At 41.0% G+C, this 24,704-nt stretch overlaps 1 protein-coding gene across 1 annotated transcript; it reads right to left on the bottom strand.

Moving 5' to 3' along the window:
* Positions 1-2,575: 2,575 nt before the first annotated feature.
* Positions 2,576-3,352, bottom strand: LOC148534964 (olfactory receptor 1-like). Its single transcript, XM_088464845.1, has one exon. It carries the CDS (start codon positions 3,350-3,352, stop codon positions 2,576-2,578), a length of 777 nt encoding a protein of 258 aa, XP_088320971.1.
* Between the last annotated feature and the right edge of the window lie 21,352 nt (positions 3,353-24,704).

Genomic DNA, 24,704 nt, shown 5'->3' with positions numbered 1-24,704 from the left:
CTTTGGAGAAAGAGCTTAACCTTGCCCATGGCATAGCTTAGAAGTTGCAAGAACATACCTTGAGAAGTGTCTGCTAAGTACACAGGACCAGTTGCAAAGATTTCAAATGGAGAGAAATACCAAATACCAAAGAACTGGAGTTTCAATCTGAATTAAATGTGGCAGAGTCTCAAATAGCTATACAAAGTTGAGATTTGTTGAGTTAGAAGTTGTGGAGAGCAATCTTCTGCAGTCAGAGAGCAAATTGGAAGGCACTATGGTGAAAATTGCCCAGCTAGAAGAGCAGCTGTCTGCAGCTCTGAAAAATATTCCACATGGTAGTGGGATAAACAGGAAAGCAGGAGAAGCTGAATGGCACTCTTTGATTGAATTCAGGACCCAAAATGGCATCTGATGTCTCCACTGAACTCAGTGTGACAGAAGTATACAAACACAAGCAACAATTGATACAGCTTGATCCTGAAAAGGCTGGCATGCTGAGTGATATGCTACAACTGCTGAGTTTCTTGTATGATGAGCAGTGGACAAGCAGTGAGATGCTTGAACAAAGTGAGATGTTCTAAAATAATGATGTTTGTCAGCTGCAATTTGACAATGAAGATGTCCTCATTAAATGTCACAGTGTCCAAGATGCGACCAGAGTATCAAAGTTGGGAAACTCCCTAAAAGACTGTATTATAAAAGTGGATGAGATTCCATGCATTGTCTTTCAACTTACAGTGATAGCTGAGGGTGTGAATTCCTCCAAAAGGGACACAGGTCTAGATTGCAAAACTCTGTCTGAAGTTGATGATAAAGTACTGACGTATAAAGATGGTGATCGCATAACCTGTGAGGCAAAGGTACAGGATGTACAGAAGTCTACAGAGATAGTGATGGCTTCAAAGGATGAGACTCTCTTGTTGCCATGTATTTAGAGTGAATGTGACCCAATCACACCATTTTTCTATGGAAAGCAGAACCTTAAAAAAAGTTAAATCTGACAGTATGTGAAACAATGCCTTCATGCAAGCAGGATGGAACTTGCAGTGCTGCTGAATGTGTCTGTGGGGAAGTGGAGTTGTCTCACATTATAAAGCTGGAAGCAAGTAGTCCAGCTAAACAGAAGTTGAAAATAAAGACCTCTGTGGAAAGTGAACTTCAACCTGTGCTGGTGGAACATTTGGAAGTTGTTCATCATATTTTTGTCCCAAAAAGTGGATGCACAAGAAAATTCAAGAACTCTATGCCTTAATGAAGTGGCAGATAGCCATCAAAGCTGTGAAATAAAGTCTGCAGATCAATGGAGCAAAGATTCAGGTATCTTACATGGACATGAGAGTCTGAAATCTGAGGGTGGCAGTGCCAGTATATGGTCTGTTGACATAAAGCCAAGGTCCGAAAGTTATGATGCTAGTGACTCTCAGGATGAGGGTGGCACTTTGAAAGAAAATTATTTGCATCTAGTCATTTTTGGCTTGAGGAGCCTGCACACTGCAAGCGCCGAGTGTCAAGTGTCTGGATTTTCCTTTGTTGTTCCTCTCCCTGATGTCTCATTGAGATAATACATACCTCAGTTTCTTTCTAGGTGACTAAGCTATACAATATTGAAAACACAATCCAAATTCATCCTGTAGTTTTTGTGTGATGCCATAATGAACAGACAGAAAGGAAGACAAACAAAAATTCTGAAAAAAATGTTTTTTCATCCATAGTACATACACAGTCCCAAGGAGAACATTTCTCTAAAAAAATTCTATGTACAGATACAACCAATACAACTTTATTATAAGTGTAGATCACTATCTCACAGGAATTGCGCTGGCTTCTGAAAATTGCTGGATATCACATTTTCATATCCAATAATTATATGGAACTCTAGCTACATACCCATAATATACCCACAATATTTCCATGATACCCCACAAGACAGAACAGTTCATTGTGAGTGCATTGTTATCACCCCCATTCCTGCCCCAAAACACCAATTTCATGCAAAGGAAGATCCAACAAAGATGTGTCCAACTCAGAATCAGACGGAGATATACAAAAATGTGTAAATTTGCCTCTGTCATGCTCTGTTAATTAAAACTCCAAAACAAAAACACAAAGATGAATCCCAGATCCAAAACCAATACACAAAGATAAATCCCAGATCCAAAACCAAAACATGGGGGTCTTTGCAATTAAATGAATTTAGCTGTTTTAATAATGTTTTAAAGAACTCCAAAACCAAATCTGAACCAAAACATTTGAGGGTAGTTTTGCCAAAACCAAAACATGGGGATCTGTGCACATCTCTAGTCTCAGGGCTGCTCATGAGACAACCCATGGCTAATTGAATCTGCCCCATAGACATAGACATATCTAGGACTTGCTTTGCATTGCCTGTTCAACTAAATAATTGTTTGCCATCATATTTTTCTAGAAGATATTTAAAGAACTTTTAGATAGCCCTAAATTTGACAAAAAATAATATTTTAATATTTCAAACATAACATTTAGTAACATTTGTTTTTTTTATTTACATAGCACCAGCCTATTCAGTTGTGTATTTTAATATTTACTGAACATTTTAGAATTATTTATTGCATTCTTATATGAAAGATCTCTTTAGTGCTCTCTTTACATCTTTAATCAGTATACTGTATATTAGTGGATTTAACATGGGTGTAACTGCAGAATACAGGACAGTGAAGATCATCTCCAGCACTCTGTAGTGGGCTGATGATGGCATTAAGTACACTGATGTAGCTGTCCCATAAAATATGGTGAGGACTGTGAGGTGGGATGAGCAGGTGGAGAAGGCTTTTCTTCTGCCATCTCTGGATTTAATCTTCAGGATGGTGCTAATTATTTTTATATAAGACATCAAACTGATTAAGAATGGACAAAAACCAAATACAAACACTTCCACATAAATCACAATAAAAAACATTTCTGTATTTTTGCAGGAGATTTTCATGAGATATTTAGCATCGCAGTAGAATTGGTGGATTATGTATGAATAACAGAAACTTAACTTGGAGGCTAACAAAGTGACTAGTAAAGAATTTAAACAACCAGATAACCATATAGCAGCTGTGAGTTGCACACAATGTTTCCTGTTGAAGATTCGGTGATAATGTAAAGGTTTACATATAGCAACATACCGGTCATAGGCCATTGTGAATAAAATGACATCTTCTGTGCTGGCAGTTGCCAAATAAAAATACATCTGGCTAAAGCACTGTATGTAGGACACTGTGTAATTCCCAGACAGTAACATGTACAGCAGCTTAGGGACCGTGACTGTGGTGTAACAAAGATCTACTAAAGACAAATTACAGAGAAATAGATACATTGGGGTGTGTAAGTGTTTATCAACATACATGACTGTAATTATAGCAGAATTCACAAGCAGCCCAGTCAGATATAACAAGAGAAACACAGTAAAAATGAAAGGTTTATATTGTGAACTAGTAGAAAAGGCTGCAATATCAGATCTTCATAGAATCCTAGTAAAGATAAAAAAAAACTATTATGTTTTTTTTTATATAGATTTTATTTCCAAAAACAGATTGACATTAGTTACTAACTGAACACCTATGATACAGCAATTATTTTATTGCACCATCTACTGTATTTTACATAGAATACAGGGATAATACAGAATTACATGCAAGCTGGATTTGTTCCTGTATTGTCTGCATGGTACTAAATGTGTGTATTCTGCAAGCTGAGTTGCACGCATGTATGCTGCCGCACTGTCCCTAACCATCACCATCATCATTATCAAGGCGCACTTGTACAAGCTCTCTACACAACTCTGACACACCCTCACTAAACGTAACCTATGTGCTAATGCCCCATAACCACCCAGGTACACTCATTTAGCTGCAAGATGAGCAGGGCCATCTCTCCCATTGGGCTTGTTGGGCAGTTGCCCAAGGGCCCAAAGCTTGTAGGGGCCCACCAACCCACCCCCCTGCAGCTGTGGCCAGTTGGTAAATTTGTGATATTATTATAAGCCAGCCGCCGGTGCACTGTATTCTGATCTAACCTCTCCCACCCCATCCCCCCCTGGTGATGAGTACTCACCTCAGTCCCAGTTTCACTTAATCCGCTGGCTTCAGACCAGTCTCTCTGCATGTGTGAGAGGTCTGATGGGCATGCAGGAGGCTTTGATTTTATTTTAATTTATTATTTTATTGGGCCCCAGTGTATTACTTTCCCCAGGGCCCACACTGCTGTTAAGACAACCCTGAAGATGAGATGTGAGTAAGTTGCATATAATTGTGAATCACCTGTAGATGCCATGATGTGCTCAGCTACGGAGCCTATACCTCTTGCTAGAAATATGCAAAATCCCTGTACAATATGGACCTACAAGTAACTCTGCATATGCCGCAAAGTGTGGACATTGATTTAAACTGAGCTCAAGTAAGTATGCAAAATGTTCTGTAAACTGTAGTAACCAATCAGATTTATTTTCTGCCTTGGAAGTACTGTAGCTTTGGGTAGTTTTAGAAATGTTTTCATGGGTAGATCAAGTCACTCATTTTTACCTGCTAGAATTTTACTCAGAGCTGGATTATGCCAGGTAAAGTAGGTTGTGGGGCCTCCTCCAAAAAAAATTGATGCCCCACAGTGCAGCCACCCCCACCACTATGGCCTGTCTTCGAAAATAATGAAAAGTTTTGCCTGTCCGACTTTCCGCCTCCTTCAGAGGTGAAAACTTTCCTGTTTTTCGCCCTATTCAATTCCTAAACAGGTGAAAACGGAAAGCGGCGAATGTGGAACAGGCAAAAAGTACTGTCAGAATTGGGAAATCAGACTGTACCCCCAAAAACATGCAGTAAAATAGGGAATAAATGTAGATGTGTACTTATACCCAGTGCTCAAAGTGGGAATTTAGAGGTGGGGGTATGGAGATTGAATCTTCCCCCCCTTTGGACCCCTGCTTCCATATCAACCCATTGTACTTCTCACCCCCCTCCCCCTCACACACTTCTCCCTGCCTGCTCCCCTCTCTCACACCCTGCCCTTCTCACTTACTGATTCCTTCTCTTTCACCCCCTACAATACTAACTGCCTGCCTCCCTCTGTCTGCCCCTCTCTCACACCCTCCCCTTTCTCTAATTCCCTCTGACCTGTGCTGCTGGAATGGAGCCACCGGGAGCCTCGGTTCTTTGTTGCTGCTGGCGTCGATGCATGCCAATGAGAAGCTGTCATTTAGCAGCTTTTCATTGCCTGGCGGCCACGAGCCCGGCGATTGGCTGGTGGCCGCGAGCTTCGTGATTGGCTGGCGGCCGCGAGCCTCATGATTGGCTGGTGGCCGCGAGCCTCGTGATTGGCTGGCAGCCGCCCAGTGCATGGTGCTTCTAGTGCAACCGGGACCTGGTAATGTGTCCCGGCTACATGCCAGTACCTCTGCTGCCCCAGTCGAGATGTGTCCCTTGCGGGACACATCTCTACACATTGCCGCTGCTGTTCCTGTGCTGGGATGCCATACTAGATCCCAGCGCTGGTACATTCTCCTCTGCATCTAAAATTAAGTGGGGCCGGGAAGTGGTGGTATGTCATACCTCCATATACCGCCCCACTTTGACCACTGCTTATACCCTAATAAAAGTGTTTGGGTAGTTAAGTAGTTTAAATTGCGTCTTATTAGTGTCTTTGCATAAGTGGTGAAGAATGGCATAAAGCAGTATTTTTTGGTGAAAATAAGTTGTCCAGTCAAATTTGGGGTACTTGAAAATGGGTGCTAATATATTTTTATGTCTCTAAGGTGAACTTTTAAAAAACATCAAAAACGCACCTGCGACATGCACCTGCAATCCTAAAAGCACATGACCCTTTTTTTACAGACCCCCAAGAAGTCTATTTCACTAGTTTTTATGCCTGTCCCCCAACTTTTTACTTTTTTGCCCCAAAAATGAAAATACTCTTTTGGGGTGTTCTTAGGTTTTTTTGTATTTTCTTTGCTAGATTTGTTCTTTGGAGGCTGTCCCAAGGGTTCTGGGTAATTTCGCCACATTTGCACTTCTTTTCACTTTCTATTATTTGGAGAAACTTTTTTGCCTATTACATTGCATTGAGTTTCCGCTAAGGTAAATTCCGCAAGCGGCAATAGGTGAAACTTTTTCACAGATTACGTCTTTTTGCATCTAATTGAATCTGGCCCTATGGCCCTTACTTTATCTCTGTACCATGCACTCTCCACTGACCATCAGAGTCATAGTGTAATACTACATGTCACTGACTCCTGCTGTGAACTGGCAGCAAACATGACCAAAAACATTGTGATGATGCTGGGAGCTGACTTGGGATGGTGCAGAGTAGTGGAAAATCCAGTGTTTGTAGGGGGGCAACCACGGAAATCCTCCCCATACTACTTTTCTCCTGCTCACTACCACTGGCCACTATACATCAGTGCAGCAGACCGTCAGAGTGTGGCACATCAGATGGAAAGAGAGTAAAGACTACCACTACTCAGCAGCAACAGCCTCACCAGTCACTCCCCAGCCCAGAACACAGCAGTGTGTGAAGGCTGAGGAGGAAGTCTGCTGCCACTGAACAGCAGCAGTCTCTAGTCTCTCCCTGCCTGGTGTGCCACTCAGCAGTGCTGTGCTGCTATATAGTGGCCAGCAATTGTGACCTGGTGAAAAGTGTTACAGGGGGAGGTGTTGGCCTGATCTCCCTCCCCCTGTCCCTGGATCCACCACTGGTGCAGAGTGGGCAAGATCAGGACAATGTGGCAGTGTGGGGGGCTCCTGTATGGCTGCCCTATCCACCAGGAGCCTATATTATGGCACTGTTTATATTACAGAAACTTTTGAATGCAATATAGCATAATAGCCATGGTGGTAACTGACTGTTAACTTGTTTGCCTTACTTTCACTAGTCTGTGTTACCCAATGGCAGTACAGAGTTAACTTGTGTGTCCCTTATTGAGTCCAGGTGCTCATACAAAAGTACCTCCATTGCTGGTAGCATAGGGGGACCCTTCTGTGTCTTGGCCAGAGCAAGGAGACTGCAGAGGACAGTGAGTGATGCATGGTTTTGGTATGAATAAAGTTTCCATATCCAGGGTGAGAATATAAAAGTTGCATTCCCTGATCATTAGCCAATGCTGTGAGTGAGTGAACAGAGGCAGCTACACTGCAATCAGAGGGAGCATAGGATCCTTCCTGCCTCTGTGAGGAAATCGGCAGGCAGACTGAGAGGCAGCAGCACTGTCTGTCAGGGCAACAGTAACTGAGCTTCCCAGCAGTGAGACCTGTACTTGTGACAGGCCCTATGTGAGGGAAAGGAAGAATCTCCCTCTCTGAAGGCAGACAATGGGTGGCAGAATTAGACCATTTGAAGGGGGAGCAGCTGGCAGAAGGGAGGTGATTTCCCCTCTAGGGGTTACATTTACTAAGATTTGTGTTGGTCCTGATTTGATTTGTTTTTAAACACAGGTAGGAATGATCAAAAAGGGAATTTTTTAATTAAAATTTGTTATTTACCTAGCTCCCGTGTTTGTCAGGATCGTTTTTTCCGATGGTGTATTTGATCGTTACTGCCTGTGTTTATTCCCCATGTTTACTTCCCATGTTTCCCTCCTGAACAAGCAGTCTGCACATATCAGTGAGATATGTGAAGGCTGCTTTTGTGTTTTTATTGTGAATAAAGGGTTAATTTAAAAAAAAGATATATAGTCCCCGCCCAAAAAGCATAACCAGCGATGGCGCCTCAGCCAGTCCTGTTTCCTAAAAATACGGTGAAAAACGTGTAGGGTTCCCGCATGTTTTAGGAACCAGCACTGGACTGCTTAGCCAGTCCTGGTTTTAAAAATAGGGGGAAAAATTGCGTAGCGATCCCCCTATTTTTAAAACCAGCATCAGGCTCAAATCTGTCCAGGGTGTAATGGCACAGCCAGGAGATCCTTTCACCGGTATCCCCAACCAAAACATTTTAACCCTAAGCAAGTCAAAGTCAAAGGATCTCAAGGGAGGTGGGGACCCAATCAATAAATGGGTCCCCCACTCTCCCGTATACCCAAGGTTTAAGATGAAGCCGAGGGCAGGGTGTGGGGATAATAGCGTTGAAAATAGAATTAAACTATTGTTTTTTACAGTGGAACTACAAGTTTCACTGTGCCTGCCCTTTTGCACTTGTGGAACTACAAGTGCTAGTAGGCGGCCAGCACTCTTACTCCCATTGTAAAAAAATAATTAAAAAACCACAAGACTCACACACACTGTAGATTTTACAATTTTATTATACACATACCACAATCTCACATACTTACCTTCTGCCAGATGTTCGTCCCCTTCTCCGTGTAGAAATCCAATGGGTTATCTATAAAAAGAAAAAAAATACTCACCTACCTCCTTCGTTGTATTATAACTGTGAATCACAATGGTTTATTCATTTCTATTTGTATTTCTGGCTGCATTTTAAAAGTGATTTTGCCCTTGATTGACTCTAAAGATACGGTTAATATTTTGCAATAGTAAATACCCGTGTTTAAAAAATGACTTAACACTCCCGTACAGCCACATTTAGACCAACATGATTCTTAATAAATTTACCATTAAAAAACTACAAGTTTCTGCAGGAGACCTAGAGAAAACATCCAGACAGTTGTGTAAATGCCCACCATTCACAGTCTTATACTGTATCCCCACACTACCAGCTCACTGCTTGTATGACCTACTGGCTTCATAGTGTGCAGGATAGTTCAAGCCACAGTACGTTCCTCGGCCATATTTACTGCAGTGACCAGCTGATATCTACATACTGTACCTTTATATAATCTAGTGACAAGACACTCTAAACTGTATTATAAGCAATTCTTTAGCTATACACAGAGCCAGGCAGTGAGGATCACTTACAGTGCATCCGGAAAGTATTCACAGAATGTCACTTTTTCCACATTTTGTTATGTTACAGCCTTATTCCAAAAGAGAATACATTAATTTTTCTCCTCAAAATTCTACACACAATACCCCATAATGACAACATGTAAAAAGTTTTTTTGAGATTTTTGCAAATTTAATAAAAAAAACAACTAAGAAATCAAATGTACATAAGTATTCACAACCTTTGCTCAATACTTTGTTGATGCACCTTTGGCAGCAAGTCTTTTTGAATATGATGCCACAAGCTTGGCACACCTATCTTTGGGCAGTTTCACTCATTCCTCTTTGCAGCATCTCTCAAGCTCCATCAGGTTTTCATATCTCTCCTGAGATGTTCAATCGGATTCAAGTCTGGGCTCTGGCTGAGCCACTCAAGAACATTCACAGAGTTTTCCTGAAGCCACTCTTTTGATATCTTGGCTGTGTGCTTAGGCTCGTTGTCCTGCTGAAAGATGAACCGTTGCCCCAGTCTGAGGTTAAGAGTGCTCTAGAGCAGGTAGGTTTTCATCCAGGATGTCTCTGCTGCATTCATCTTTCACTCTACCCTGACTAGTCTCCCAGTTCCTGCCACTGAAAAACATCCCCACAGCATGATGCTGCCACCAACATGCTTCACTATAGGGATGGTAATGGCCAGGTGATGAGCGGTCCCTGGTTTCCTCCAAACATAACACCTGGCATTCATGCCAAAGAGTTCAATCTTTGTCTCATCAGATCAGAGAATTTTGTTTCTCATGGTCTGAGAGTCCTTCAGGTGCATTTTGGCAAACTCCAGAAGGGCTGCCATGTGGTTTTTACTAAGGAGTGGCTTCTGTCTGGCCATTCTACCACACAGGCCTGATTGGTGGATTGCTGTAGAGATGGTTGTCCGTCTGGAAGGTTCTCCTCTCTCCACAGAGGAATGCTCTAGCTCTGACAGAGTTACCATCGGGTTCTTGGTCACCTCCCTGACTAGGGCCCTTCTCCTCCGATTGCTCAGTTTAGACGGACGGCCAACTCTAGATAGAGTCCTAGTGGTTCCAAACTTCTTCCATTTATGGATGATGGAGGCCACTGTGCTCATTGGGACTTTCCCAGATTTGTGCCTCAAGACAATCCTGTCTCGGAGGTCTATAGACAATTCCTTGGACTTCATGCTTGGTTTGTGCTCAGACATGCACTGTGAAGGGTGGGACCTTATATAGACAGGTGTGTGCCTTTCTAAATCATGTCCAATCAACTGAATTTACCACAGGTGGACTCCAATTAAGCTGTAGGAACATCTCAATGATCATCAGTGGAAACAGGATGCACCTGAGCTCAATTTTGAGCTTTATGGCAAAGGCTGTAAATATTTATGTACATGTGATTTCTTAGTTTTGTTTTTTTTATAACATTTGGAAAAATCTAAAAAAAAAAACATTTTACAGGTTGTCATTATGGGGTATTGTGTGTAGAATTCTGAGGAGAAAAATGAATTTATTCCATTTTGGAATAAGGCAGTAAAATAACAAAATGTGCAAAAAGTGACGCGCTGTGAATACTTTCCGGATGCACTGTATGTTACCTCAGGAGAGACACACAACCTGCAGAACAGCATAGTTGACTACCTTTATTATTTAGACAAATATGCATATATGTTTTACATTGAGAAGATTTTATTCTATACAAGGTACATAGATGACATGCTGTTGCTATGGAAGGGGAGATATTAAGAACTTTGTACCCTGATAGAACAAATTAATCAATCAATTGTATGATCTAATTTACTTACACAGCAAGCCATGAATGTGTATCCTTTTTGGATGTATCCATATCTATCCTTGACAATAAAATCATAACCACTATTTAGACTAAAGTAACTGACAAGAATACCCTACTACAGTACTGACAAGTAGCCATCATCTGCTTGCTGCAAAAAGGGGACTTCCATTCTCCCAATATTTAAGGATCAAAAGAATCACAAGTTAAGAGAGTGAAATGCAAACAGGTCTTTGATGAAATTCAGAGAATGTGGATACTCTGAATCTAATCTACAGGCTGCAAGGAGGAAAGTATAGTATACATTGACAGGAGACATTATGGAAGTCCAATAAAAAGGACATGCAGTACAAGATTTATTAGTACTGTGCATAAACGATAGAGGAAACAAATTGTTAATTATGGCCCAATATCCAACAGGATAATGATTTAAGAAATTTTAAACAAATGGATACAATGCCCTGTTATGAATGAGGGAGGAATATTAGAGGTTTGACCATCCATACCGATATTGCGGAACACTTTTTCTAGTTATTTCCCCACAAAAGCATGCACGGACCCTCATGGATCAAGATAATGTTTTTTTTATTAGGATTGTCTGCTGATCTTTAATTGGATAACTGCATAACATCCATTCTTTACTTGCTGTGCTTAGCTCTGTTCATTAGAGCCAGTTGATTTAATACTGAATATATTTTTTTATATACTGTGATGTTCAGACTAATATACATTGCTTGATGCATTTTGCTTGACATGTCCCATGTCACTGAACCCAGGGGTTTTATGCTGGGGAGGGGGATATGTGGCAGTATCAGCAAAGATGGTGATAGTGAGCCATGGATTCTGTGTAGGGTTGGAGGGATCTGCCCACACAAGAAAAAAAACAGGTGTTAGCTCACCTAAATACTGCCTTGTGGACAGAGCTCAGGTGAAGGCTAATGAGGCAGCACTACAGTCAGGCCACATGTGGAATCTGTCCAAGGAGGACTAGCAGCTACAGAACCCAGTGTGCCTGGAGGCCATTGGGGGTCAGGTGGCCTAAATCCAGACCTGCAGGAAGCAGGGAGGACATTAAATCTCAGACTGTACATTGAAGGACATTTAAGCAACTAAGCTGCAGGCTAAGGAAGCTAGTGCCTATACTTGTAAGAGACAGGGAAGGTTGCCAATAATGTGCTGTGTTTTGTGTAGCTGTGGCAGCCAAGTCAGGCTAGAGCTGGCAATAGACCTGCAGAGAAGCAGGCAGAGACTTTATTTGCACTCTAGCTGCCCAAGGATAGTCAGAGGCAAATAAGTAAGCCAGTGTCCTGAATGAGGGATAGGAATTTGTTATTTTCTTTCTATAGTCTGCTGACAGTAAAGCACTTTTCTTTTGTTTATAAACATAAAAGCTATGTGTGGACTCTAACTCTGCATATAAAAACTGCACCGCTAACACCCATCTCCAAGTTATTACTCCAAGTCATCACAATATATACTACTCTAAAGTGAATATAAGCACTTAGGGACCAATGTAATAAGCCTTGGAGAGAGATAAAGTGGATGGAGATAAAGTACCAACCAATCAGCTCCTGTTATTTTTCAAACACAGCCTGTAAAGTGACAGTAAGGAGATGATTGGTTGGTACTTTATATCTGTCCACTTTATCTCTCTCCAAGACTTATTACATAGACCCTTTAATCTCTACACCTGTTACTAGGATTATTTAATGATGAATATCACAGCTGTCAAAACTGGCATTTCATCCGTCACCACCTAAAGGATCAGAACTGTGCAAATGGACTGAAAACAAACACTGACATATTTTCACTCTATTAGAGAGGAGATTTGGTCAGGTTATTAAGGAATAGAATATAATACATTTTGGGTTTAACCATTCTTAGCCTAAATTATAATACTGTTATATAAAGCGAGTAATTAAAGACAGGTATTCTGTGGTTAAAAATCTGTGTATTGATTATGTTTTAAACATTATAAATGGTGTTGGTATTAATTACTGCAACCAATGTTACAGTTGTGTTAAGCTAAATACCATACTTATACCCCTTTCACACCGCAATCCCAGATCCAACCTGGGATTTTGAATATGGGTCAGTCCTGGATGAGAACCGAGTCTGTCCCCATTTACACTGAACCTTTGACCTGGGTTATTCTTAGGCAGGCTCCATTCACACAGAACCCAGGTCTGCCCTGCTAAACTTGTGAGGTCATAAAAAGTGGGAGGTGACTACTCCACAGCTGCCAATCAGCTAATTGTAAGCATAATCCAGGTTGGACCATTCACATTGCACCATGACCTGGGTCATTCCCATGTCCAACCCTGGTTGTTACCTGGTTTGTACTTCCGGGTCACTCAACCTGGGTTATTTTTCAGGGACCCTTTCACACTGAGCTGCAACCCAGGTTGACCTGGTAATTACCCAATTTTTTTTGGCAATGTGAAAGGGGTAACATTGTGTGCTCCACAAAATAACTCTTTATCCTCAGGATAAAAATTACTAGTTTTGTGTGAGTTGTAAACTTGTGCCCTATTACATTGTATTTATTGTTGGAGTATATTATATAGGTTCTTGTTTTGTTAATTGCATTAATGTATATTGAATAGCAGTTATTGTAACTGTGGTTAATCCAGCTTAACCAAAGAACAGACATTTAGCAACAAAGGGTATAATTCGTTGTGTCTCAAGAAATCTTCCTTACAGTACTTCTCTGATATACTAAATAATCAAGAGAGCCAACACAATGTGTAACCATCCTTACTGGTAAGGCTAAGGAACACCACACCCTTACACCACCTGGTGGGGTATCACACATGTATTATGAAATAAATAAAACATACAATGCATTGTTATAATGAACCAGTAGAAGATCACAGTGTATTATTTTAGCTGTTATAACAAAACAGGAAACAGAAATTTTGAATTCTTGTACTAAAATGAGTAGCATTTTCCACTGCTGACAAACCTTACTAATGATCAGTGGCATATTTTGCCTAAGGGCTGCGAGGCCACATCCCCCCCAGTAAAATCTGCAATCTCAGGGCCTGATTCAGAGCCGGACGCTATTTGCAGACGCTCGTTCATAAAAAGGGGCTGGCTATTTAAATTGAGCGCTCGCTCTTTGCGGTCTGTTGACGCCTCTATGTCTGAATGAGCAAACGAAACATGCGCTCGCTATTTTGTAAAAAACGCCCCCTGGCCGCTCGCATCATATGTCATCTCTGCTATTTATTAGATTAATCGAGTACATCGAACGGTGTATGAACTGCTTGCAGTGCTTGTGGTAGCATTTTCCTAACGCAATCATGCGAGCAGTTCAGGCTAAAAGATAACCAAGTGACGTGGTCGACGACGCTGCTTTGTAAATTATGCACATCCTTAAAACGCCAGTTTTGACCATTTGGCATGCCTGCGTTCGGATCTCCACTCCCCGTTTTCAAGCACCTTCCCCTGTTACCACCCACAAACGCCTCATCCTGTCACTCAAATTAGCAGACACTCGCTATTTTGAGAACACATGATTTCCGACTGCACTGACTGGTTCGCGCAAGCGTACTACAACCCATACGCATGCGCAGATGTGCAAACATCGCTTGGAGCGAACGAGCAACTGCTTACGAGCGGCTCTGAATCAGGCCCTCAGTGTAGTCAGTGCAGTCCGTGGAAGCACCACCTGCCAGTCTGATATACAACAGGCATTCTCAGAGTGAGGTGTCTCCTCCATCTGTGACTGTCCATTCCGGGCTGCTATTAGCAGAGAACAGTTTCCAGTAGGAAGCCACTTCTCTGTTTTTCTGCCAGCCCTACCTGGCTCCTTTGGGGCTGCAGATGATGCAGCCCATTGGGGGCGGAGATATGCACTCTGCTGCTACTGCGAATGTACAGGTCCCGGAACCTGTCAGATCAATTATGCAGCAGGTGCCGGGACCGTCACCAGGCCAGGTTGGGTTATTCTCAGCGGCAGCAGCCCTCCTCATCTAAAAGGGTATGAGCCGCCACTGCTAACAATAGAGATAAACAGTAACTACTAGAACTCACAAAAATTCAAGTGTTAAAAGCAATTAAATTTAATGAACTCATTTATTTTAAAAATTGACTCACAACATAAGTCTGATTTTCTTGACAATGAGCTCATTCAGACCCGCTCGCTAGATGCGTTCACTCACACCATCTGTTTGCAAATCCAGTGCATACCCAGCAAGGCAGGCGATCGCACGGCAAGGTATTAGCATGCCCACTATGTCTTGGCATGCGATCACTTAGTCTATGTAGGTGCCCACCAGCCATTCTTAAGATGCCCACTTTCACACGTCATCTTCTAGAAGTGCATTGGTACATCAAGCACCATCGGATGTGCTCGCAGCACTTGAGGTTGACTATACACTGCTGCAAGCATTGTGATCACTTCAGAGTGAAATCCTACCAGGTGACATGTACTATGATGCTGCCTTTTAATTATGCTCACCTCTGAAATGGCACTAAGACACTCAGGCATGCCTGCGTTCGCACCTCCACTCCCCCATTTCCAGTGGCCAGCCCACGTCACCACCCACAAACGGCTTCTCCTGTCACTCACTTTGCTGAGCAGTCTATGTGCAGCGATCAAATGCATCCTGATCTCTTGCACTGGTTTCTGCATGTGCATTGCGATCCATACACATGCACATATTACAAATATCGCCCAGCTACTAGCATTCGCATCATAGTGAGTGGGTCTGAATCAGCTCCAATGTGCCAAACAAATCTAATGGCTCTTCTTAATGAATTATTAAATTAATGACTATTAAAAGGTACATACAATAGTATAAGGGAGCACGCATATACAGAAACCTCACATAAGTTTATATACACACACAAACTCATACATATGATGCACATACACATAAGGTACATATCCACTGGCAGATGACAATACAATTACAACATTGTAATCATACAGTCGTTCCCCATCACCTGTGGTGCCTACACTGAATGATATGTTGTTCAGTGCAAGCACCCTACCTCATCCCTGAGCCTAGTCAATCTGTCGTTATCGGCAGATTGACCAGCATGTTCTGGCAATGATTGATGTAGAAAACGACCAGTGGGAGCGTGCATTGCTGGTCGTTTCTGACATTTCCATGCCCAATTCATGCACAATTAATGAGTGATTGCACGATAATGATATCATTATCATTCAGTCGCTCATTTTAATTGTCAAGTGGATACCCGCCTTTAGAAACACCCACATGTGCTCACACATATCCATACGTACAGATACTAGAGATGTGCGTGGACTCCCATGTTTTGGTATTGGATCTGGATTCATCTTCGTGTTTTGGGTTTGGTTTTGCACAATCACCCTCAAGTATTGGTTTTGGATTCGGTTAAAAATCAATAAAAAATCTGTAAAAAAATCAATAAAAACAGATAAAATGTTCGAATCCAAATCCCAAGTTTGGTTATTAAATCCGTTTTCCAAACAGGCAATGAACATTGACCTGGTTCTACTCGGAATTCCTAAATATGGGTGTGTTTGGATTTCAGAAATCCAGATCCACACATCTCTAGCATACATTAAAAGTAAAATCCTATGTCTCAATGATACAAAAACATGCATTATAATGGACCGACTAGTTATATCTACTTGGCTGTTCATCAATCTAAAAGGCAAGAGTTTAGATAAGATACAGTGACAGTAATAAAGCAATGGAAGGAGCAGAATATAGTAAAAGACACAAAGGGAGATATAATGAATGTAACTATACTGGGAAAAACTGGCAGGTATTTTAGATAACACACACACACATAAATTATTATTATCAGCCATCAAATTTCCTTTTTGAAATATATTTGGACATCTTATAAAAATGGGACTTAAATCTGTAGTAAATTTATATATTTCCTGATTACAATTACTTTCACTATAATACATCATCTATGGATTGAACACACAAAAAGATACTTCTTGGGAACAGTAAATCCACATGAACTGTAAATACAATTTTAAGGTGTATGTAAAGTAAGGATCATTTATAAATTAAAAAAGTGCAGACCATCAATGCTTTTTAACATGCATAAGTGTTCCAACATGCCTTGTCCTTAGAACTGCCTGAAAATGTTCATCATGAATTGACTGAAAACACGACATCAATGCCTGAATATTTTAATTAAGATTTTCCATTTTTTTAAGTAGCATCTGATTGGTTGCTATTGGCAACATCTCCACTTCTAAAAACTCACACTTTAGTAAATTTACCCCTGATAAAGAGAAAAGACCAAACAATTAGTATAAATGGAGTGATGTCATTAATTCAATAGTGATATAAAAAATAACAAGAATGAGTTACTAAAGGAATATATTGTATATGATGGAGTGGTGTGCAGAAACAGTGGGATAAACTACACATATAGTTTGACCGCTATTGAATTTTTTTTATGTATTTGTTTGTGAAACTTAACGGAAAGGAAAATCCAGAATTTGCCAGAAGAAGCCTCAATATAGGGAATATGGAGAGGGTTAAACAGAAAAAATATAAAATTATTTAGAAAATGTAAAAATTCCAGAACATAGTGACAAATCTTTTAATAAATACATTATTAAAAGAAAAAAACAGAAAGAGTAATGAGCCAAAATATGTACTGGTTGTACAGAATGGACAAGGGGTTTGCATACTGCATAAATTATTTGCTTTAACTTTTTCCACTGTAGAAATGTACTTTCCTTCTCTGAAGTAATATTTACAATTTTTGACAAAACTATATTCAGTACAAAGATTGTGCCATGAAAACTCACAAACTTAACATTTCAGTCAATAGTTCCAGATTTTTGTCTCCTTCCAAATGTTAAGAATGAATTACTTACAGTAGTAAAACAAATTACAAAAAAGATATTAATGACTTCATCCCCATGCAGAAAATCAGGTATTTTACATGGTGTTTAGGATTTATGAAACATAAGATGACTGAAAGATAAAGTAAATGGTGTAAAGCAGTGTTTTTCAACTAGAACCCTCAAGCAGGTGGGATAATTACTGATCCAGGAAAATAGATTAACTCACCTGCTGAGAAATCCACAAACATGACCTGTTGGTCGAACTTGAGGAATGGAGTTGAGAGCCCCTAGTTTACAGGAAGCTTGACAGATGTGTGGATCTGAGCAGAGGTTTTGGCTTCTTACAGTTGATAAATTCAAAAATCAATTCAACACATATAGGACTATTGTGAGAACGTTACTAAAAAGTAAAAACCCATACACATGAATTTGAGTTAACCAACTGTCTGAAAAAAAAGAAAAACAATCATTATAACAGACATAATAAATATAGAAAATATTTTTTTTCTGCCATCTATTAAATGTTTTCTTCCTACAAACCTAAGTGCTGTGAAGTGATAAAGAAAATAGAGAGGGAAGAGAAGATCAAGATACTGTATATTACTGGATTATAGTCAACTACCTGTTCCAGCATGTGTTACACAGAGGTGATGAAGCTGAAAATATATAACATAAATTATACCTCTGGGGAACAGTAGGTAGTTGGGCAATTACATAAATGATACTAATTTTTACTGAAGATTGATAATACCATAATTCTACAATCCCTAATTACTCAATTATTAAGATTTCATTGTTGGAATTTTGGGAGTTTTCCTTTTAAACATTAATAATTTAGTTAACATTATTTTTGTATTATGGCTGAATGTTGAGCTTCCTTTTTTCTTAAACATAATGTATAAAGCTGAAGCTAGCTAGTCATAGACAGTAAGCTAACAGCATCATTAAAATATAATTTGATAATATTAAAAATAAATAACCTAAATATATATACAAAACTGTAAATCTCACTCCATAAGAGTGCTGAATCTGCAGTTAACCACATGGTGTGGTGGCCTACCATATATATATTGCACAAGGAACACATTGGAATTTCATTGCTTTTTGGAGTTTGAGTTGCAACAGGTTTCTGACATTTCTAATCATGGGTAAAAGCTATAGGACATTTGAAATGGTAAGGTTTTTGTCTATGGAATTTCGTAGCTTTTATTAAAGTTAATATATTTATGCTGTAAAGTTACAGTATGAAACAGAATTTGATAAGCAAGCCTGGCCCTACCAGCTTTGTCCTCACTCATTACCTTCTGCTCCCCTGCATTTTCCTCACATTTTAGCCTCTGGATATCTGTTTACTTCCTTTGGTGGGTGTGAGTTTAAAAAGTTTTAAAAATAGGAACATTATTGTCCTTTACAGGTGGACTACAGGTCCCAGCAAGATGGCCCCAGTATGCTGGTATTTGGGTAACCACAAGTACCAGCATGTCTGCTGGTACCTGTACTCCTCATGTAAAATAAAATTAAATATTAAAATGTAAATATTAAATTAAATGCACAACACCTACTGTTGTAATAATTTAAACAACAGGTCCATAACCTGAGGGGCAACAGCAGCCTGTAAGCTCTTTTGCATTGCCACTGTCTCCCCCAGGGCTTCCATCATCTTCATCTTTCATTTTCACCTGGGGGGGTGGCAGCCTTTAAGTTATTTTGTGCGGCCACAATCTTTCTTAATCTGTCATCTTCACCTGGGGCTCTTCTGCATGGCCTCTTCCTACCCCTCTCCCAGAGCTTCCATTGTCATCATCTGTCATCTACACCTGGGGCAGCAGCCTGAAAGCTCTATTGCTAGGCCGATGCCTCCTCTAGGACTTTCGTCATATTTAGCTTTCATCTTCAACTGGGAGCGGCAGTAGCCTGTAAGCTATTTTGGATGTCTGCCACCTCCCTCTGGGCTTCCATCTTCAAAATCTGTCATCTTCACATATGGGGCAGTGACCTTTAAGCTCTTTTACCTGGCCGCTGCCTCTCAAAGGGCTTCTGTTGTCTTCAACTGTCATCTTCAACTGGGGGCAGCTGGTTCAAAATATATGGGGACAAAAAATCATGGTGGACCCCTTTATTTAATGAACCAGCACCTGGCTTTTTGAACTGGTGTGGATTCAAAAATATGGGGGAAAAAAGTGTGGGGGCACCCTGTACTAGCGGGGCTAACTACTCATACCATGCTAGGGATTCCTGGGGAGGTGGTGACCCTCCCAATAGAGGTGTCCCCCCTCACCAGGGTACCCCAGGCTGGGTTTGAAATGAGTGGCTGTCCCTTACATCCCTGGTCAGAGTATGTTGGGTTGATGGTTTAAATAAGTTTCAAAACAATATTGTCTTTTACAAGGGGACTAGATGCATCCACCACATGTTAGTATTAATCTAACTACAAGTACCAGCATGTAGGGCATTAAGGGCCCGCTGGTGCCCCTAGTTCTCCTGTAAAAGAAATATTAAAATAAACACACAAAACCTAATGTTCTGGAGGATGGTGGCCTGTAATCTCTTTTGCTGGCAGCCACCTCCCCAGGACTTCTGGCACCTTCTTCTGTCCTCTTCACCTGAGGGGTGATGGCCTGTAAGCTCTTTTGCATGACCACTACCCATCCAGGAATTCCTCAGTGTTTTCTATCTGCAGAAGCTCCTCCTTGCTCTTTCTCAGCTGACAAACTGACTGCCCCTGCCTTACACTGGCTAATATAAGCTGGCATGAGGGGGTGGAGTGATGATGCAGCAAGCTGCAATTGGCTTGCCATTGCCAACTTGAATTTTAAAAATGGCACATGGCTCCATTTTAAAACTGAAAATGCCACCATAGCATGCCTGTTGCTGAACTCTGCATCAATGGCTGACAGGTACTGGATCCCTCAGGATCCAGACCCACCATCATGTCTGCTACATCATGCCACCTTGACGGCTGTGTCCCACCACTACTGCCAACATGCCTGCCATGAAGTGGCATCACAAGGGGGTGTGGCGGGTGTAGGCAGCACCCGCTGTCACCCACCAAGGAGTGACCCCAAGGTGTAGACTCCACCCTCTGTGACAAGAGCTGGGGGCTGCACTGTAGTATTAAGTGCAGCACTCGGCTCCTGACATTTGTGAGGGAGCCGGCACTGCAACCACAAGGCAGTCCGCACCTCCCCTCCTGAACAGTGCACACCTAACTTCCCCCATGGCCCCACCAGTAAGAAGAATGGGACAAAAGGGGTTCGGGCCGTGAGGCCATGCCCCCGTCCTGCAAGTCCACACCCCTTTTTTGGCATCCAGCATCCCTTTCCACCCCGGGTGACACAGCGGGGAGGAACTCCACTGCTGCCATGACCCACTGCCATGCCACCACCATCTCGCCTGCCATCATGTCCCACCACAACGTCAATCATGCCGGGGTCCCACCAGATACCACATTGCTGCCACACTGACAGTGTGCAGAGATGCCCTAACAGGTGACCAAGATTGGGTAAACGGCACAGTGGTGATCCCTTCTGCCACACATGGTAACCGCATAGACCAGCATAAATTAATAAATTAAGCAACATCACCACACAGCCTCTGGCACAGCATGGAACATATTAAACTATGAAACGAGAGTGATGCAAGGGCTATTTATGTGACAGTGTGCCCCTATCCAGCTCAAACCCCCAATCATTTTGTAAACCATAAATGGGGCAAATTATATGCATAATCACAGAAAACCTCCTCTAATGGGGCAGAAGTCAGCCATTTTGGTCAACTCAAGTGAAGCAATTTACTCTACACTCATTGCAGGTAGCTACTTGACATGCGTAATAAATTAAAAATCCCTATGTAAAAAATGGGGCCTATTTTACCTAATTCACTGTTTCCCAAACTGCATGTCATGGCACCCTGGGGTGCCAAAGTGCACTTACAGGGGTGCAGCAGCCAGGAGGTCGAGTATGGTCCCTAGGGAGCCCATCTCTCATGTGCAGAAAAATGGTTATGTGTCAATCTGTCCACAGTATGTATATCACCAGGCCCATCCAGCCCCCAATATATGTATCCAACTCACCCCAGGTCTGTGTGTCTCTTATCATCCTTATGTGTCTCGGGCCTTCCTTTTCCTCCTTTGCCTGTGCCTCCCATTACTCCTTTTATTACGAGATCTGTATATCTGCCCCCCTTCAATTTCTAACATTAACCACCCACCTTTCCCCTGTGCCCTGCATAAACCACTGTTCCTCTTACCCAGCACTTTCTCCTGCTATCCCTTTTCTTCCTAAACATCTGCCCTCTTTACCATTTACCTTTCTTTTTTCCTTCTGCTGAAGGTGTTGGAGTCCTGCTGGCAGCAAATCAGAAGCAACACATAGAAACCTGATGATGAGCATGGCAGGTAAGTACAATCCTCTTGTGTTTTATTTTACATACCTGAACAGCAGCTCTAACTGTTATGGTTCAGATTTAGGGACCTATGTATCAAGCATTTGTTTCATTAAATGATGTAGAACCAGCAGTTTCTGCATAATTTTATGAATTGTTGCTATGTACTAACAGCCTAATGTAGAATATTTCACAGAAATCTCCTGCAGAAGGTCAATTAGTGCTGCAGACCACAGTCCCCTTTATAATAATTGGAGACTATGGTCTGACCCCTATGTACGTGGGGGTGCCACAAAAAAAATCTGAGATACTAAGGGGCATACTCAATTGGGCGCAAGAATAGCAAGCATGAGCAAGCGTGAATTTTCCTTTAATCATTAATTTTAGGAAAAATCAGTGGGACTTGCTCTGGGACCACAGCGGCACCCCCCCTTAGGATTAATTAAGCAATTGGAAGTTTCCAATTAGCTTAATTAGTCCATAATTACTTACCTTCTGCAGTGCTGTCTTCTTCATCGGTGTGTGTGATGTTTGTAAGTGTGCATGAGTGAGTGTATGTACGAGAGTGAGTGTGTGACCTCCACTGCCAGTGTGATCCCCTAGTCTCCATGTGGCCCCCGGAATGGGTGGTGGGAGAACTACATCTTCCATCAGCCCTTGACCCTCTGCTACCAGCCCTGGAGCCTCCCACAAGCCCCCGGGACTCCCAGGGGCCGCCTCTCCAGTAAGAAGATAGAGGGGAGACCCCTGGGCAGGTAAGTAAAGAATTTTTATTTTATTTTTTTATGCTGCACTGGGTTTTCAGAGCTGAAAACCTTGCCATGGGTGCCATGAACCAAGAAAATTTGGGAACCACTGGGCTAAGTCTTAAATCATCTTTAAATCTACCCTGAGTTGTGTATTTTCTAAAATACCTAAAAATTGCTGAAAAGTGACCATTTGCACCAAACAGTAAGTGGAAAAAACACTGTCATTTTTTAAATTTAAATTAGTCCAAATTTATCATGTTTTATTTTTTTGTCCTGAATTTTGGTATGCAGCACCATGCCATGGTTCTACATGTCAGTACTGTACTTCAGCTAAGTACATCTAATAACTTTTGAGCTGTACCCCCTCAAACACCATGCCACCTCTCAGAAAATCACTTTGGGAGAGTTCCATTTATTTGATTCAGCCTTAATATAAGGACATGACTGTGCCCATATATAAATATTTATATATTTTAAAAAAATACACATAATTACATGCCAGACTGTATTTCATTTAAATTCAGAGAATTCTGGTTCCAAAATATTGCAATAACTTATCAAGCCAGCGAACTGGGTCAAAGTCTCCTGGATAACTGCTACCCACAGACATATCATTCACCTTGTATCATTTTTAGGGCACAATAGAGTAGCTAAGTACTCATAATCACCATAGGATAGATTAGTGTTTTTAAAAAAAAAATCATCATTTATAAAGGTTTGTGTATCAAGCAGTGAACAGTGTGGAGAAATGGACCAGTGGAGTAGTTGCCCATAGCTACCAATCAGCTCCTACCTATTATTTTATAGACTGTACTTGATAAATGCTACTTCAAAGCTGATTGGTTGCTATGGGCAACTCCCCCACTGGTCCTGTTCTCCACACTCTTCACTGCTTGATACACCATAGTATCATAGAATAACAGGTAGAATGTCTGGTGTAAAAATTATTTGGTACACTGCTCTTAGCAATAGTAGTGTTTAAATGATGCCAGCCAGTTATCCTGTAAATGGTTGTGTATAAATGTTTTGGAAGTTTTTATGAGATACACTTAGATGGTCAGTTGAACAGTTTAATGACCCAGTGTTCTATCTTATCTGAGGGGTAGATTACTAAAGCTTCCAAAACAGACAAGTGGAGGTGTTTTACCATAGCAACCAATAAGATTAAGTTTATCTTTTTCTAGAATGCTATAGAAAACCACCACTTTTGATTTTTAGAAACTTTAGTAAATCTACTCCCAAAAGTTTATTTTGGTTTGAAAGGGAAGGTAAAACTGATAGTTTAGTCAGTTAGGATCTTGATGCTGTTGAGTTGACATGTAGACATGCTTCGCTGATGGCCAATCTTCGCTGATGGCTGAGTGATTAGAAAAGAACCACATAGCTTTACATCAGTATTGCATATGGTCACTCGATAATCCATGGTCTTGTATTGTAACATAATGTATTTTTGCCATAGGTTTCATGATGGGTGAACCAACATTAGGATGACATAAAGATATTCCAAATCATCAATTCAGTCCCAAGGGATCTATGGGTGAAAGAGTTGGAAGGAGAGAGACACTAACAGCTGTATTGGATCCCAGTATGTCTGCCAGTGCCAAGGCCTGGCTGAATACAACCAGTCTTCCTATCCATGCTGCTGACAGAAACCATCAGGCAAGGTCTGTTAACCACTTATCTGACAATTCTTATTTTATAAAAAACTGCTTCAATTTTGTAGGGTTTTTTATGAGTGAATTAGGTGAGGAACATCAATTTCAATTAATCCAAAATGATTTCATTAATAAAAAAAAAATAAGATTTGTATTTTTTTTTTCAAACATCTTCCTATCCATGCTGCTGACAGAAACCATCAGTCAAGGTCTGTTAACCACTTATCTGACAATTCTTTTTTTATAAAAAACTGCTTCAATTTTGTAGGGTTTTTTATGAGTGAATTAGGTGAGGAACATCAATTTCAATTAATCCAAAATGATTTCATTAATAAAAAAAAAATAAGATTTGTATTTTTTTTTTCAAACATCGGAACATTGGAATCACTATCAGAACATCGGAAACATTGTGACCATCGGGACTTTCAATTTGACACCAGTTTCAGGCACCAGGTACACTAATGGGGTGAGGTGGGAGGATATTTTACTTTTT

Source organism: Taudactylus pleione, unplaced genomic scaffold (genome assembly GCF_031769625.1).
Source record: "Taudactylus pleione unplaced genomic scaffold, aTauple2 ptg000061l, whole genome shotgun sequence".
NCBI lineage: Eukaryota > Metazoa > Chordata > Amphibia > Anura > Myobatrachidae > Taudactylus > Taudactylus pleione.
This window is presented reverse-complemented; position numbering and strand designations above follow the sequence as displayed.